This window comes from Benincasa hispida, unplaced genomic scaffold, assembly GCF_009727055.1.
Source record: "Benincasa hispida cultivar B227 unplaced genomic scaffold, ASM972705v1 Contig50_2, whole genome shotgun sequence".
Taxonomy (NCBI): Eukaryota; Viridiplantae; Streptophyta; class Magnoliopsida; order Cucurbitales; family Cucurbitaceae; genus Benincasa; species Benincasa hispida.
Window position 1 is genome coordinate 457,711 of NW_024064891.1, and position 18,722 is coordinate 476,432.

The 18,722-nt window shown below is 33.3% G+C and overlaps 1 protein-coding gene across 1 annotated transcript; it reads left to right on the forward strand.

The window, feature by feature from the left end:
* The first annotated feature begins 944 nt into the window (after nt 1-944).
* Nucleotides 945-8,044, forward strand: LOC120069597 (bifunctional riboflavin biosynthesis protein RIBA 1, chloroplastic-like). Its single transcript, XM_039021386.1, has 6 exons — nt 945-1,019; nt 1,112-1,333; nt 3,493-3,815; nt 4,776-4,908; nt 5,514-5,810; nt 7,814-8,044. Exons 2-6 carry the CDS (start codon nt 1,112-1,114, stop codon nt 8,042-8,044), a joined length of 1,206 nt encoding a protein of 401 aa, XP_038877314.1. The 5' UTR covers nt 945-1,019.
* Nucleotides 8,045-18,722: the final 10,678 nt, after the last annotated feature.

Here is an 18,722-nt window from a genome sequence, read left to right on the forward strand (position 1 = left end):
ACCAAACCAAAAAGAAAGGAAAAAAAAAAGTCAAATGGTTACGAAACGATGAGTAATATTTTTTTTTAGTTAAGCTTATGAAGACTATTTCAAGTTTTCCAACATAGTTTTCATGGTTCAAAATCCACAATTAATTTTAGATACTAAGAAAATGGTAGTTTTCAATAACTTGTACTGATTTTATTATTCGTCTAGGAATTTGAGTATTTATTTAAAAAAATGTAGAATCATATAATTGAAAAATAGGGGGAAACAAATAAAAATTTCAAAACTATAAAACTAAGGTCTTGTTTGATAGTTTTTTATTTTTTTGTTTTTGAAAATTAAGACTATAGATACTACTTCTACCTCCAAATTTCTCTCTTTGTTATCTACTTTTCTAACCGTTTAAAAAACCAAGCCAAAAAAGTAGTTTCTAAAATTCTGTTTTTGTTTTTTTGAATTTGACTAAAAATTCAACTGCATTACGAAATTTGGAAGAAATAGGCTTAATCTTCAAAAGAAAAAATGAAATGATTACCAAACAGGACATAAAATAAACGAGGCTAAAAAAGCGGATTTTGATATCGACGTTTTTTTAGTCTGAGAGATTAAACTATCTAAGATACATGCAACTTTTAAGTCATGGGAGTGGCTTGAGATGAATACATTTAATGTCATTTGTTTGATAACAACTTGTCCTCTTCACATTTTCTTATAGACAATGGAAAGACCTTCAAGCTTTTGCAGCCATCAGCCATGTGAAACCCTACGCTACAACAGTTCTTAGTCGAGCCTCCAAAGTCCCCTCCATCATCAAACCTTCTAAACTCTATCAAACCACCAACCGCTCCGTCCGAGATGGAGTTATCAAATTTTCTACTTCTAATATCGATGTCAAAGTCAATGCAACCGTTGCCAACGATACAATCTTTGGCATCGGCGGCAAGCCAATTTCATTTGACGAGTCCGACTTGGACCGTCCGACGGAAGGGTTTTCATCCATTGAGGAAGCTATTGAAGATGTTCGGAAAGGAAAGGTGAAAGTGGTTTGTTGTTAATGTCATAACTGTCACGTCATCTTTATGTGTTGTGATGTGACATGGTAGCTAGCTTCATGTTTTTTTTGTAGATGGTGGTTGTTGTTGATGATGAAGATCGAGAAAATGAAGGAGATCTTATAATGGCGGCGGAGTCGGTAACAACAGAGGCAATGGCTTTCATTGTAAAACATGGAACTGGGATTGTTTGTGTGGGGATGAAAGGAGAAGATTTGGAGAGATTGCAGATTCCATTAATGGTGGATCAAAAGGATAACCAAGAGATGCTCTCAACTGCCTTTACCATCACTGTGGTATTTATGGATTTTTCATTTGAGATTTTGATTTTGTTTTCTATTTTCAAAAATGTTTTTTTAAAGTAAGTTAATTGTTAAAAGTTCATATGATTTAAAATGCAAATTATCTTCTTTAATCTAAATTATTTGAAAAAAGCTTAGGATAAATAATTGTTATAAAAATTTGAATTAATCAAAATTTTATTGATATAGAATAAAATAGATGTGAAAATAAAAAATGTATATATATAAAGGACAGGAATAGGAATCTTAAAACTCTAGTTAGATAATATGGTTGACTTTTAGAAAAGTTGGTTTTGAAAACTTGCAGGTACATGATTTTGTGCATAAGAGTAAATTAAAAAGTGATTTTAAATAACTATGAAAATCAGTTTAACCAAAAACAAAGATTCGGAAATTATTTCAAATGATAAAACTATTGAAAATATTTACGAGATATAATAAAATTTTAGAACTATTAATGATATAAAACTATTAGTGTCTATTAGTGTCTATCAGTGATACTAATAGAAGTCATTCAGTGTCTATGAGTGTCTATCAAAGTCTATGATTAATAATTCTAAAATTTTGTTATATTTTGTAAATATTTTCGTTCATTTTTCTATATTTGAAAACAACCCTACTTTAAATTAGACATTGACGATAAATAATAAAAACAATAATTGAAAGAGTATAGGTCTACTTTTAGTAATTAAACTAAAACTAAACCACAACAATTTTGTAATATTTTACCAAATACTATAGCCCTTATTTAGTAACAATTTGATTTTTTTTTTAGTTTTTAAAAATTAAGTCTAGAAACCCCCCTACCACTTCGAATTTTTTTGCTTTGTCATCTATTTTTTATCCATGTTTTTAAAAACCAAAGCAAAATTTGAAAACTAAAAAAATGTATGTCCCGTTTGGTAACAATTTTTTTTTTTTTTTTTTAAAAATAAGCCTATAAACATTATCTTCTACATCCAAATTTCTTCCTTAGTTACTATTTTTTACCAATGGGTTAAAAAACCATGCCAAAATTTGAAAATTAAAAAAAAAAATAGTTTTTAAAAACTTGTTTTTGTTTTTTAAATTGACTAAGAATTCAATCATGAAGCAAATTATTATAAGAAATGGGAAGGAAATAGGGTTAATTTTCAAAAAACCAAAAACAAAAATGAAATGGTTACCAAACGGGACTGTAATTTTTAAAAACCTGTTTTAGTTTTTTTATTTTGGCTAAGAATTTAAATCTTAAATTTAAGAAAGATGCAAATCATTGTGTAAAAAAAAAAAAAAAAAAAAAGAGAGAGAAAATTGGCTTAATTTTAAAAAATCTAAAATAGAAAACGAAATCGTTATCCAACGAAACGTATATAATTAGTTGGTTCAAGTTTAAAAATTCAAATTTGATGATCACTAATGTACTTCCATATTATAGTTGCTTTTTCTAAAAATTCAAATTTTAACCATTATTTTAAAAGCTACCAGAATCTCCAAATAAGCTGTAATATTCATTAATAAAAAAAAAAAAAAAACAAAATAGGTTCACGTACAATCAATATTTTTTTAGTTGAGCTATACGAATAAGTGAACTTTGTAAAAAGGAAAAAAAAGGCACCAATTGGATTATAAATTTGAAAATTGTCATGACCTCTAAAAGTATTTTACAACTAGCAAATTTTTTGGCAAATTATTATAATAGTTTTTGTTGGTCCTTTCCGACAAAAAATCAATTTGAGATTCGAATAAAAGTTAGATTTCTTTTCATCCCACATCCAAATTATCGATTTTTTCTTTTCACCGTGGAATCTCAGCCAGGATAAAGATAATATTGTGTGTAACGAATTGTCAAAAAGTATTACCCGTGAAAGATGAAAATATTTCAGGTTATTAATTCTGACCATTTCTCTTATAAATTGTATCAACCAAATAAAAAGTATTCAACTATATTTATTATGTAGCAAAGAAGATAATATGCAGCTAGGAAGAGTCAATTAAAAGGAAAAAATGAAAAAGGAAATGGAAAAGGAAATATAGGTAGTCCTAAGAAGACAAAAAAAAAAAAAAAAAAATTATCTATAAGCAATTTATGATAATGTTTTGTTAGAGTGATGATAGAATATTAAATTTACCATCATCCATCATTCTTATGATCGTGAATTAAAATTGTGAAGGATGGAAGAGAGGGCACAACGACGGGAGTTTCAGCAGAGGATAGAGTGGCGACGGTGGTGGCATTGGCATCAAAACACTCAAAACCATATGATTTTAAACGACCGGGTCATATCTTTCCCCTCAAATATAGAGAAGGAGGGGTTTTGAAAAGGCCTGGCCACACTGAAGCCTCCGTCGATCTAGCGGAGCTCGCTGGACTCTTTCCTGCAGGAATTCTCTGTGAAATCGTCGACGAGGATGGCTCCATGGCTAGGCTCCCAAAGCTTCGCGAGTTTTCTCAACATCATAATCTCAAAATCATCTCCATAGCTGACTTGATCAGGTCCTAAATTTCTTAAACTCTTTCTTATTAAGTGATCCTATAATTATTTCGTTCAAGTCGTAAGTTTTTCAGTAAAAATTATTTGATGATAAATTCTTTTTGTTTTTGTATTTGCACACTTATTGAAAGTGTTTTTTGAGGTGCTTCCGTTTAAATCACTTGACCCAAAAACAATCTCTACAGACTACAAGTAATCTCTGAAAACATGCACTTAGTTGGGTGCTTTTGAATTATTCCTAGAAGTGCCTTTTTGGTGTTTCTAAATTCAATTGTTTTGAGAGAAAATTAAAACCAGTTGAAAATATAATAATCCAAATATATATTTTAGTGTGTGTGGTGTGCATTCCATTTTAAAATCCTTTAAAAAAAAAAAAAAAGGAGAAACAAACATAAATTTCTAAAACCAAAAATTAAAAACGATTTGGAATGATTTATCAAAAATTGACATTTTACTTCTTTTATTCCATTTATTGTAATAATTTTTTTAAAAAACGTTTTATTATTGTTTTCCCGTTTAATGTGTTATCGATTTTTTCATTTAATATGTGAACATTTTTCGAAATCGAAACCACTAATTTGTAATCTAAAAACGATTTTCAAACAAATTTTTTGGTTTCACTAAAAATGTTGTAACCATTTCTTCAACCACACATATTTTCTCAACTTCTACTTTTATTCCTCATTTTTCTAAGCAAAGTTTCTTTGATTCTGATCCTATTTCGGCAAGTGCTCGTCAGTTAATTAAGAGTATGTTGTGTTAATGTTGGGAGTAATTGACATGAGACGATTAACATCAAGGTCGTGTTGAAATTGTTTTTAAGGTAGTGGTAATTCCAGTACACAATAATTGATTTGTTTGATACTACATTTTATAAAAATAAAATGATTACCAAATAAGACCTAAATTATTATCAGATTGAATAAGAGAGCTGATCTTATTTATGATGGTATACTCCATAGGTATAGGAGAAAGAGGGAGAAATTAATCGAGCGCATCGGAGAACCTACAAGGATGCCGACTACATGGGGACCATTCAATGCATATTGTTACAAGTCTACCTTAGATGGCATCGAACATATCGCATTGGTTAAGGTAACAATAACCACTTTGGTTTCAAACCTAGCTACCATCGTTATCCATCAACATAAAATTTTTAGGGCAAACCCTAGTTAGGAGTTATATCATTTAAAACTCTAAACTAATAATCGTTATCCATCAACATAAAATTTTTAGGGGAAACCCTAGTTGGGAGTTATATCATTTAAAACTCTAAACTAATAATCGTTATCCATCAACATAAAATTTTTAGGGCAAACTCTATTTATGTTATTTACGACTTTGGTCTTATAGGGTTTAGAGAAGTGTGCTATATAAACTCTCTAATCTTATTGGTGCTTAGCTCAGACTCTAATATGACATTTTCTCTCTAATAATAAACTAATCTCCCTCTTCACGTAAACGTATGTAACACACCATTTGTAAACTACGTAAATCTATATGGCGATTTTTAATGTTTTCGTTATTTGTTTATCTTCGATTATCGATTTCTTAACTTATTAATTCTCAAACGTGTGTATAGACTTGTTAAAATGTTGGTTTAATAAAATGGACGATTAGAGTAAATGCATGGAGTATTCATTTTGATGTTATTGGTTAATGATGTGAAGAATAATATGTAAAAGGGGTACTTTGTGAAGGGTGATTTAGGTGATGGGGAAGAGATTTTAGTGAGGGTGCACTCAGAATGCTTGACAGGAGACATATTTGGATCAGGAAGATGCGACTGTGGAAAGCAATTAGGTTTGGCAATGCAACACATTGAGGAAGCTGGGAAAGGAGTGTTGATTTATCTTAGAGGCCAAGAAGGAAGAGGCATTGGCTTGGGAAATAAGCTTCTTGCATATAATTTACAAGATGCTGGTAGAGACACTGTTCAAGCTAATCAAGATCTGGGATTGCCTATTGATTCTAGAGACTATACCGTCGCCGCACAAGTATGTTTTCTTTAACCAAACACCCTAGTGAAAGATCAAATATTTTCGATCAACAACTCGGTTCTAGAAAAAATTACGATTTCGGTCCTTGAAGTTTGAATTTAGTAACGTTTTAATAAAAAAGTGACAGAAATGACCAAAATGCTACTAAACTCCTATCTCGGGTTTTGAAATGTTAGAGATTAAAGTACTACTCACTCTAAATCTAAATTTCATGGACAAAATATATAGGTATGTTAGGTAGGCAATTCATATATTTTCTTTTAGGTTTTCATTTTCAAATTCATTGAGCTAAGTGAATATGCATTTGGTAGGCGGTCAGAATTTTGTTTTTCGAAAATTGTTTTTAGATTATGTGATCTAAAAGTGCAAATTCTGAAAATATTGTTTTTAATGTTTTCTGTGTATACAGATTTTGAATTCAAAATTTTAAAATGCATAACTATATTAGAAAAAAAAAATAAAAAATATAGTATTTCAAGTTATAAATTCAATTATTTTTATAAAATTAAAATATGTATTGTATAATATATTATATATGATGTGATATTAAAAATTAGTAATTAACCAGATATTTTAATATAAAACAAGTTCATCAATTAATTAGTAATAGTTTATATTGAACCTAATATTTAGTGAGTAAGTGTAATTAGTTAATTTATGGTTTACAAATATATTATTAAACTTATTGTGAAAATTGTTTAAGTTGAAATTTAATTTTTAAATCTACTATCAAACAAATATTTGAAAACATGAAAGGTAACTCTTTTTTTTAATTTTTTTTATATGAATTTCCTGTTTTCAAAATTTTATTTTCAAATTGCCAAACTAAAGAAACTCCAAATTTTCTTGTATTTTATTATATCATCCTCAACAGTGATTATTGATGTAAACAAAGTTCAAAACCTATTTTAGTTTTCAAAAACTTTTTTTGTTAAACGAGAAATGTAAAGTAAGTTTGTACAAGATAAATATTTAATGGTATAAAAATTATGCCTTGTTTTTCAATATTTGACTATTTTTTTAAAAAAAAAAATTAATATTTAAGACCCCATTTGACAACCATTTGATTTTTGATTTTTGTTGTTGAAAATTAAGCTTATTTCATTCACATATTTTTATAATAATTTGTATCTTTCTTAAAGTACAATAGTTGAATTCTTAATAAATTCCAAAAACTAAAATAACTTTTTGAGAGTTTCTTTTTTTTTTTAATTCTCAAAATGGGAAATTATTTCAAATGGTGAAACTGTTAAAAATATTTATAAGATATAACAAAATTTTAGAACTATTAATGATAGACGTTAATAGACACTGATAGACTTCTATTGTCTATCAATATCACTGATAGAAGTCAATCACTATCTATAAGCATCTATCATTGATAGTTATAAAATTTTGTTATATTTTGTAAATATTTTGGTTTATTTTTCTATTTTTAAAAACAGTCCTCTCAAAATTTGGCTTAGCTTTTTAAATTATCGGTGAAAAATAGATAAAAAAAAAAAAGATAGGAAAGTAGTGTCTATAGACTTAATTTTAAAAAACAAAATGATTACCAAATGGAACCTAAATTATTACTCAAATTTCAGATAAGAAACAAGTTCTAACTCAAAATTAATTTTTATAAATAATAACTTTTTGTGCATTTTTTGTTCATTTTTTTTGGTGGGCTACTCATTTAATTTGGCCATTTCGAGCATTTTATTTTTGTTTAAATAAATAACTTTTTCTGTTGATTTTAAAAATGTTAAAAGAAAAAGGTAAATGGTTTAATACTAAAAATAAAAAAATAAATAAAATAGTAATCAAATAAGACATAAATAAACGACAATATGGTACTTTTTAAAACTAGATAATGTCACGTAGAATTATAATTTTGACCGTTCATTCATATTCGAAGTGAATAAAACTACTTTTGAATACCTATATTTTGATATTGAACAATTAGTCATATTTTGTTTTGAATTGATGATATTGAATATTTGTATATAACTTTACAGATTGTAAAGGATCTTGGGGTGAGAACAATTAGGCTAATGACAAATAACCCAGCAAAGTATATGGGGCTAAAGGAATATGGGTTGGATATTTCAGGCAGAGTTCCTCTTGTAACCCCAATTACAAAGGACAATAAAAGATACCTTGAGACTAAGAGAGCCAAAATGGGTCATGTTTATGGCTTTGAATTCAATGGTGGATTAAGTGCTCTAATGGGTGCCATTCAAAAATAGTAATCCAATGCTAAGTCTTCAATAGATGTGCTTTGGTTAGTTAAAGTTCTTCTTTGGTGAATAGAGGGCATTTGAAAGTGCTTTTGAAATAAATATATAGTTTTGCATCACTATGATCTTTTCCTTTGATTATTGTGTGTATTATATTTTATGAAATAAAGAACCAATTTATGGCTTTGTTCTAATCCAAACTAACTATGCTTTATTTAACTTGGAAAGTTTTTTATAGAATAGTCATGGAAAGTGAGTAAATATATATCATATACAATCCCTTATGGGAATTTTCAATTTACTTTAAAGATAGGTTGTTCTCATAGATATAACATTAAAATTACTTTAGAGATCAAACCATTATAAACTTCAAATTTCAGAGATAAAAAATAATAATAGAACATATTTAAAAAGGGATGAATGCTTAGTGGTTAATGTAAATATATTTTGTTTTGGGAAATTATTTTAAATGATAAAATTATTGAAAATATTTACAAGATCTAGCAAAATTTTATAACGATCAAGGATAGACACTGATAGATTTCAATCAATATCATCATTGATGATAGACATTGATTGAAGTCTATCAGCGTCTATCATTGATAGTTCTAAAATTTTGCTATATTTTGTAAATATTTTGGTTTATTTTCTTATATTTAAAAATAATCCTTTTGTTTTAATGTTTTATATTTTTATTTTTCAGAAATATATATTCCTCGAGATATCTTATCGATATTCAATATCTTATAATTTACATTTTTAAAAAAAAATTGAGATATTGACATTTTTTCGTTGGTAGTGACATTTCAAACATGGACGATAATATGTTAAATTAAACTACTTTAAAAGTAACTCCTAGTGTGTGTATATATGTATATATATATATAGTAACAATTAGAATTTGACTAAATTAAAACAAAAAAAAAATTAAAACATTTTTGGACTACATTCCCTTTTAAATTTCTATTTATTATACTTATGTGATCATTTTACAAATACATTTGGATTACAATACCCCTTTAAAAATATTTCTAGACTAAGTTTTGGGTATAGTTCTATTTGGTCCCTAAGTCTCAAAATGTTATACTTTCAGTTTCAGTTCTTAAAATTTGAGTTTAATTTCAATATAATCTCTATGTTTTGTTACAATTTTACCTTTGAGATTTGAGTTTTGTTTCAAATTGGTTTCAAGGTTTCAAGATTTACACTTTTAATCTCAATCTTTCAGAGGCATTAATGTCTCTTAATTAATTCAAAATAATTATGACTTTTTAGAAGGATATATTATATCTAACACGGTTAGTTTAGTCATTTTTTAGATTGACTTATTATTAGATAAATATAGAATTTCATCTTAAAACCGATTGACTAATGAGAGGAATAATAATTTATGTATCTTATTGTGAGATGTCCTCAACTTTTTCAAAATGGTGCTTCTTATTAGATAACATGGAGTTTGATGTATGAAGAATAAGTTTAATTTGATAATTAGGTAACATTCTAACTTAGTTCCATTTTTACCCTACTTGTAATAAAACTTAATTTCATTTTTACCCTACTTGCAATAAAACTCTAAAAATAAAAGTTTTACTCTCTTGTATGAAACAATTATTATCATTTCAATAAAAGATGCACAAAATTAATTATTGGTAGATTATTCCTTGAGAATACTTAGGCTACATCAATTTGATATCACAACGACCGTCTGGGCCAACATTAACTGCTGCTAGTGAAAGATCTTGAAACTCCTTTCCCTGCCCGGGTATGGATTTTTCACCTTTTCCAAAATTGATATCACAACGACTGTCTTGGCAACATTGATCACAAGAGGGAACTTTGAGTGTTTGCTCTTGTGGTCAAACAACCTACATTTATTTAGGGAGAACCCTTAAAATTGAAGTTAAGCAAGAAAAAAAATTAAAGAATAAAAAAAAATTAAAGAATCATCAAGGATGGATTTTTATAACCTAAGAAGAATGTTTTAGACTCGAAATTACTCTTTTGGTTATGAAACAAGAATAAAAATTGTTGATTCCTATTCAAGAAAATTAAAGAATTAGTCCTATACCTATTATGAGATGGAAACATACTCAAGAACCCAATAAAATGACTACTTTGATCCTATAATATTGGAGAATATAAAGAAAATAGCCAAAGAACTTCAATATTCATTGGGGAAAAAATTTCAAAGTATAGATCAATTATCAATTCATTTTCATGAGTTAGAAGAACTTATTGGTTACATATATTGAAGAAAGAAAATAAAGGAATCACAGTTGAAAACTTTCTAAATAGAAAACCTTGAAGATGAACTTATTGGTTACCAGACTCTTTATTCAATCCTTGCATTGTTATTTTGTACTTCATCTTTATATTTATACAATGGAAGTTCTTATTCTACATCTGTTCACTCTCTTAGTACACATGAGTAGAAAAACTAGTCGAATGGGTTGAGAAGAGCTAAGCTAACATGACCTAGGAAGTTCATTGCTTGCGATTATCTTGTGTTATGCTATGCCAAATATCCATTGAGAGCTACTCGAGAGAAAGTCTGAAGAAAGAACCTAAGACTCGAGAGAGCTAGGTTAGAATCTAGACTCGAGAGAGCAAGATTAGAACTGCATAAACAAGAGATAGGGACTTAGAGATAAGCTATGTTTGCTAACTTGCATCGCATGCAGTCGCCTTATTTGTGTGTGTGTCATTTTGTCATCGCATAAATAAGAATAGAGGATTATGTGTAGGTCCTATAGACTTATCGCATATATCGCATGCATTCTAGCCTTAGAAGCCATGGCATTCGCATCGAGAGGTGGTTTACTATTGTATGCATGTTGCATGATCGCATAGCATGAACGCATCCTAGGAAGTGTTAGCCGAAACTTTTCTCAACCCATTCACCACATACTCATCGCATATTCCATTTATTCAAATCTTTTCAAACTCTGCCGCATTTGTTTATTTTTCATTACCACAAACATCAACCGCAACAACTATTGATTTATTTGGTTACCGCAAAGGTTTCCTAAAAATTACCACCACAACCTATTTTCCCAAGTCCCTGAGTTCGACTCTGGACTTACCAGGAAACTCAGTGGGGTTTACACTTAGATTTCACTGAGAAAACTTGAATGGTTAATTCATTTTCATCATCGCATTTCATCCACACTTCCACATCATAAAATAATGCATCAAGTTTTTGGCGCCGTTGCCGGGGACTTCGGCAAAATAGTGTGCTAATGGTAATTTTTCTGATTTTTTTGCAGACTCTCAATCTCTGGCGAGTTACGACACAGAGATTGAGAGGACACATAGAAGAAGATTAAGAGACCACCACCAACAACAGTCAGATAAAGAAGAGATGGCGGAGCAGCCTGGAAATGGAGCACCAAACGAAAACAACGTCATGGCGAATCCAATCCTTCTAGCTAGCGATTGCAATGACCCATTAGGGACTATGCATCGCCAAACCTCTATGATTTCTCCCCAGGAATCATGAGGCCTGCCTTGATGGAAGTCGATTTGAAATGAAACCGGTGATGCTACAGATGATCCAGACTGTAGGACAATTTGGAGGCCGGCGTGGTGAGGACCCGCACGCCCACCTCCGTAGCTTATCAAAATCTGCAATACCTTTGTGTTCCGAATATCTCTGCCGAAGAAGTTCGACTAACTTTGTTCCCATTTTGTCTTTGTGATCAGGCAAGAAAATGGGCGTATTCCCTCGAGCCGGGAGAGAATCACTTTCATGGGAACAGGTCGTAGAGAAGTTCATGAAGAAAATATTTTTCACCTACTAAGAATACTAGACGAAGCAAACTAATCACAAATTTTGAACAAGACATGACGAATCGCTCAGTGATGCCTGGGCGAGGGGTTGGTCAGGGACTATCCACACAATGGATTGTCAGACTACCTTCAGATGGAAATCTTTTATCATGGTTTAAATCCTGCTTCATAGACCGCTGCCAATGCGGCAGACGCTAGTGGTCTGCTTGACAAAACGTATGATGAGCTAAAAATATCTTGGATCGCAATCTCTAAAAACCACGAGGATTAGAGAGAGAGTGATCAGAGACTGAGAATCAAGGATAACGACACAAGTAATGGTGTTATTACTTCACTACAGAATCAGATGACTGCAATGATAAACTTAATTCAGGGAATTGGGATCAACAATCCAACACCACAAAATAGGCAAATCAACGCAATTAGTCAAAACATCGTAAGGTGTGTGACTTGCGGTGATGGGCATGTAATGAAAGAATGCCCACAGAATCCACAGTCTATTTACTTTATGAAAAATAATCCATTTTCAAATACCTGCAACTTCGGGTGGAGAAACCACCCCAATTTTACATGGAAGAATCAGCAGCAGAATTTCCAACCTGTGGCACAGAAAGAAGGGCCACCTGGATTCTTCCTGCACAATAATGGTCAGACAAGAAATCAAGCCAGTAGCTCACAACCGACATAATCTTCTTCCCTGGAAAGCCTATTGAAGCAATATATAGAGACAAACGAAATGGTGCTTAAAGTTAGGCTATGTCTATCCGCAATCTAGAATTACAGATGGGCTAGATTGCAAGTGAGCTAAAGAACAGACTGCAAGGGGCTCTGCTGAGTTCAACAGAACTCCCACGCAACCTAGAGGGATCGGGTAAAGAGCAATGTCAGGTTGTGACATTGCGGAGTGGAAAAACTGTGGAGGGAGAAAGAAGGGAGGCAAGCCTGACTGCTTCTATTGCGGCGGAACCTGAAATTGCAGTGACAGAAGAAGAAGAAGGAGAAAAAGAAGCAATGGAGTCAGAAGTTGCGTCGACCTCAAAGCCAACATCGAAGAAGACCATGATAGTGTAGTTACCACCCTTTTCGCAGAGACTGAGAAAGAAAAATAATGAAGAAGTACAGTACCAACGCTTTCTGTCTATGTTAAAACAATTACATATTAATATTTCATTAAGTGAAGCGATTGAGGACATGCCTGCCTACGCAAAGTTTCTGAAGGATATGGTAACCAAGAAGAGGGGAACTGGTAAGTTTGCCACGGTGGTGTTAACACAGAGTTCAAAATCAATAATTCCACCAAAGATGAGCAATCTTGGGAGCTTGATGATACCTTGCTCTATAGGAGGACTGTACATCGAGCAAGCCTTGTGTGACCTTGGAGCCAACATCAATTTGATTCCTCTGTCGATCTTTAAGCAGCTAAATGTAGGGCATTGCGCCCATGACCGTGACTCTCCAACTGGCCGATAGATCTTTGGTGCATTCAGAGGGAAAGGTGAAGGACGTGCTGATCACCATCGAAAAATTTATCCTACCAGCCGACTTCATCATTTTGGATTACGAGGCCGACAAAGATGTGCCCATCATTTTGGGGTGACCATTTCTATCAACATGTCATGTTTAGATTGATGTGCATAAAGGGGAGATCACTTTGAGCATCAATGGACAAAAGCTTAAGTTCAACATAATCCGTGCATGAAGTTTCCTGATGAAGAAGACCTGCATGACTCAGACGACAACCAGAATTTGATTGAAGAAGAAAAGTTTGACGAAGAGAATGAAGAAGAGGATGCAAGCACATCCATTACTGCCTGTAATGCGATCATAACAAAAACAAGCAAGGAAGAAGAGATGATCGCAAACCAAAAAGAAGAGCCAACAGAAAAAGAAGAAAGAAAAGCAACGCAACCGTCCCTAGTAGAACCACCAACATTGGAATTAAAGACCCTGTTGAATCATTTAAAGTACGCGTTTTTGGGCAAAATGAGAAGCTGCCAGTATTTATTTCCTTCGAACTCAACGAAGACCAGGAGAATGCATTGATGTGCATTCTGAGGAAACATGTGCGTGCAATTGGCTGGACGCTAGCCGACATTCGAGGAATTAGCCTAGCGTGCTGTATGCACCGCATTTGTCTCGAAGAAGACCATAAAGCAACGATCGAACATCAGCACAGGCTCAACCCTGCGATGAAAGAGGTAGTTAAAAAGGAGATCATTAAATGGTTAGATGCGGGCATTATTTATCCTATAACAAATAGCATGTGGGTCAGCCCCATGCGGTGTATGCCAAAAAAGGTGGCATGACGGTAGTCCCGAACAAAAACAATGAACTAATACTGCAAAGGACCGTCAGTGGGTGGTGCATTTGCATGGACTACCGCAAGCTGAATGCAGCCACAAAGAAAGATCATTTCCCGCTACCGATCATTGATCAAATGCTAGACCGTCTAGTTGGAAATGACTTTTACTGCTTTCTGGATGGTTATGTCTGGTATAACCAGGTTATGATAGCTCCAGAAGACCAAGACAAGACCACATTCACCTGCCCATATAGGATCTTTGCTTTCTGCCACATGCCGTTCGGTCTCTGCAATGCGCCAAGCATGTTCCAAAGGTGCATGATGGCCATCTTTTTAGACTATCTTGAGAACTCTTTTGAAATCTTTATGGACGACTTCTCTGTTTATGGGAACATTTATGAAGTCTGTCTAGCCAACCTGGAGAAGATACTGAAGAGATGCGAAGAGACGAATCTTGTTCTTAACTGGGAAAAATGCCATTTTATGGTTAAGGAGGGCATAATGTTGGTGCACATGGTTTCTCGGGATGGGTTAGAGGTGGATAAAGCAAAAATTAAAGCAATTGAAAAACTTCCACCTCCAACAAGCGTGAAGGTTGTACGAAGTTTCTTGGGGCATGCCAGATTCTATAGACGCTTTGTCAAAGAATTTTCGAAAATAACACGACCACTGAATGTGTTGTTGAAGGCTGACAGAAAATTTGATTTTGACGACAATTGCATCAACACATTCAAAATTTTGAAGAATGCGCTGATTACTGCACCTGGCTGAACACTTTTTTTTGAAATAATGTGCGATGCAAGCGGGTATGGGAGCAGCTTTGACACAAAAGAGAAAAACAATCTTACATCCCATCGCGTCTATAGTTGGATGTCCGCATGACACACGTGGGGGCAAGCCAAAACGAAAGTAAGTCGCCAGGATCAACGTATAAATAAATGACCGCAACTTCTCTGCCTAGTAGGTATGAGTTTAGTCTGAGAAAGAGCATATTACTCGTAGTTGGATGTCCGCATGACACACGTGAGGGCAAGCCAAAACGAAGGCAAGGAACTTGGATCAGCGCAAGGTCAGAAAAAAAAAATAATGTCAAGAAATATGCAAGGATAAAAATCATTTGACATGTCGGTGGAAAAGTTTTCTTTTGAAATAAATCATGCGATGTTCCGAAATTTAGTAAAGTCCTTTTGAAGGTTAAGCTTGCGGTCCCTAGGTCTTAGAAATATTTTAAGAGGAGACTTGAATAAGACTTAAGGAAATTTTGATGTATAGGATTTGAATAAAGTATCCTTGAGAAATCTAGGAAAAGACTATTGCGGTCGACTTGCTAAAGGAAATCTTTAGCTTATGCTTGAGAACAAGCATTGTTTAAATTTGAGGGTGTGATAACGGGTAGAAATGCATGTTATTACAGAGCTAAGTTATTAAACAATGAAGGTTTGCATTGATAAAATATGTTAGATTGTGTCCAAAAAGCATTAAGTTTATAACATTGCGGTCGCATGCGTCCATCGCATAGAAACAATTAATTTTTGTATTTTTATGCAGAATATGCTTTGACACAAGGCGAAAAGCGTGATCATAAGAAATCAACGGTCGAGCGCAGCATTACCGCAAGGCTTTGTGGTGATTTGTGCTCGCAAACATCTGCTTAAGAAGTATTACCGCATAGAGTCGCCGCAACTTGGTGGGTGAATCTGGGTGAAAGGCATAATTAATCACGATGGGACAAAAAGCTGATGACGGTTGAATCTGAATTAAGTTAACAAGACGTTAACGATAACAACTACACTCAGCTTTTCGGTGAAAAATATTTGGCGCATTAGTCAGAGAATTAAAGCCATCCCATCTGTGCAATCATAAGAGAAAAGTCATCTTTCACCCCGAAGGCTCTATAAATACTGAAGGCAACCTTCAGAAGAGGGGTTCACCAATTTAGTAGTTCGGATGGTTAGATAAATTTCTCCATAGCCTTGTCTATAGTTTTCCTTTTTATTTTAAGGCGGAGCGAGAGAAGAGCCGAGACGTTGGAAGATCGCTCAGGGCAACTCGAGAGAGAACCTTGAGGCATAGAAAGAAGAGAGTGGGCCAACTCTCGCAAGAGCGAGACTATCTTTTGAACACAAGTAGAAAAGGTAGTGTAAAAGATTGGGAAGCAAAAGATTGCTACCGGGCTCTTTATTCCCTTCTTGCATTGTTATTTTGTAATTCAACTTTATATTTATACAATGGAAGTTCTTATTCTACATCTGTTCACTCTCTTAGCACGCATGAGTAGCTAAACTAATCGAATGGGTTGAGAAGAACTAAGCTAACATGACCTAGGATCTTCATCGCATGCGCTTATCTTGTTTAATGTTGTGCCCAACACCCCTTTAGAGCTACTCGAGAGAGAATCTAAAGAAAGAACCTAAAGACTCGAGAGAGCTAGGTTAGAATCTTAACAAAGCAATTTGTATAATGCAATGCATGCCTATGCCATAAACTTGTAAATGCAAAATTTTATCTTATGCGTCCTAAACTTGTTGTGACATAGATTTTATGCAATGATGATATGTGATACTACTTCTAGATATACGTTATTGAAAAATGTTCTTGTAGTATTTTGTGCATTGTCACAAGTTTCCTTGCGTTGAAACCAAGTATAATTTCACCGCAAGTTTCTCGGTGCGATCTGAGGTCGAACACAGGGACTGTTTTAGGTTATTGCGTTATACTTGTGATATATGAGACCAAGGGTTTTTCAATTTATGAAAGAATTTTCGTTCAAGTAATTAAACATGCGATAATGTAAAGAAAGCGGTAAAATGCGATAATACATAAATTGCGTTAAAGTAAATTGCGATAACGTAAATCTAAGCTAAGATGATATAAGATACAGGATTCATGATACAAGATACTGAGGTCAAGGCTGGCTGTGAAGATTATGCAAAGATCGTGTAATGCGGTGACAAGTCTTATGTACGAAGCAGAAATAGAAAAGATAACTAATATAAACAGCGCAAGTTCCTTAATTGCGTTAAAGATATAAGTACTGTTCCGCTTTTCCCTTGGCATACACCTCTCGGTGATCGGCCACGTTCTCACATCTCTGTAGTGAAATAGGGATGAACGTAATGAACGCAAGGTTGCTTCCATCTTTGGAAGTACTACTCGCTTTAGTTAACGCATTCTTCTAACCTTCTCTCGACAGATCAGAATGACATCTTCGCTTCTGCTTTCACAGGTGAAGATGTCATCTAGCATGCCTTAGCTAAACGCATTTATCTCTTTAGCATAGATTAAGTTACTCGTTTAATCCATATTAATTACCAAGGTATTAAGGAAACTTCATGGAGAAATCGATTAATGGAGGAACGGAAGTAGACAGAAAAGTGGTAATGAAAGTGATCGAGACATTCAATAAAACTGTTAAGCGTCTGGTACATGATTTGTGAATGAAAAGATTAAGAAGATGAAATACACTTTATGAAATAGAGTTAGAAACAAATACAAATAAGCGCCAACGTCTTAGCACTGATCTGAATGGAGATTTGCTTGCTGGTGTGGATGAAGTGAATAGATGGATGAGCTTCCATCTCAGGCTTACTCAACTGGTAGTAGGGATCTAAGCACAGAGCTTCACGACGGGGATCTGGCAGATTCGCACTGAGACTCACCTCTCGCCCTTGTCTCTTCTCTTCCTGGATTTCTTCCGATCAGTACTCAGCTCAGCCTTTCTCTCAATAATCCAGCAGCAGTTAGCCCTCGTATCAATTATACCCGTATCAAGTATATCTTCTCTGAATTCTATGGGGGTATTTATAAGTGAAAAGCTTTGACTCTTGGCTTGTGGACCCTACTTCTTGTTATGGAAATTTTGAAGATGGAGGAATAAATATTCCTTCTGTTATGCAATCAGACCGTCAAATTTGCACAACAGTTATTTGTACATGTGTCACAATCCTCTGCATTTGCGTTGCTCAACTGCATCTTTCGATCAGTTGCTTGCATGCGGTGTTGTTTTTATTACCGCATGTGGTTGAAATTCAGCTCAGGATTGACTGTCGCATTGCGCCGTCATTGCGTTAATCATCTCCTCATTGTTGATTGACGGGAGCAATGTGACAGAGATGCGTTGTTCAGTTTCTCGTTGAGCCTTGATCGCAATCGGTGACTTGGTTTCCTGCAAAACAGAGTAAAAATATCCTCTTCTACCATCTTGACGATGTCAGTGGGTGTAATTGCGATAATTCATAATTATTGTATTTCTGAGCTAATTTTCATACAATCGACGCATATTCCTTCACTTTTGGCTGCAAGATTTGAATAAGGTAGCATAAATAACACGTATTTCTACAAGTTATCACACCCCCAAATTTAGATATATGCTTATCCTCAAACATATCTTCTACTAAGGCAATAAAGCTAACTTCCTCTCCTATATTCTTGCGTCAATTGGCTGCTCCGAATGTTACATTTAGGCACATTTCTTAACAACGCAATTTCCTTTTATCCTTGCTAATTCTTAACAAAGCCCAACTTTATTCTTCTATATAAGAAAATTCTACTCAAAGATGTCTTTCTAGTTTTTTTAAAATAGAATGTTTATCTCTT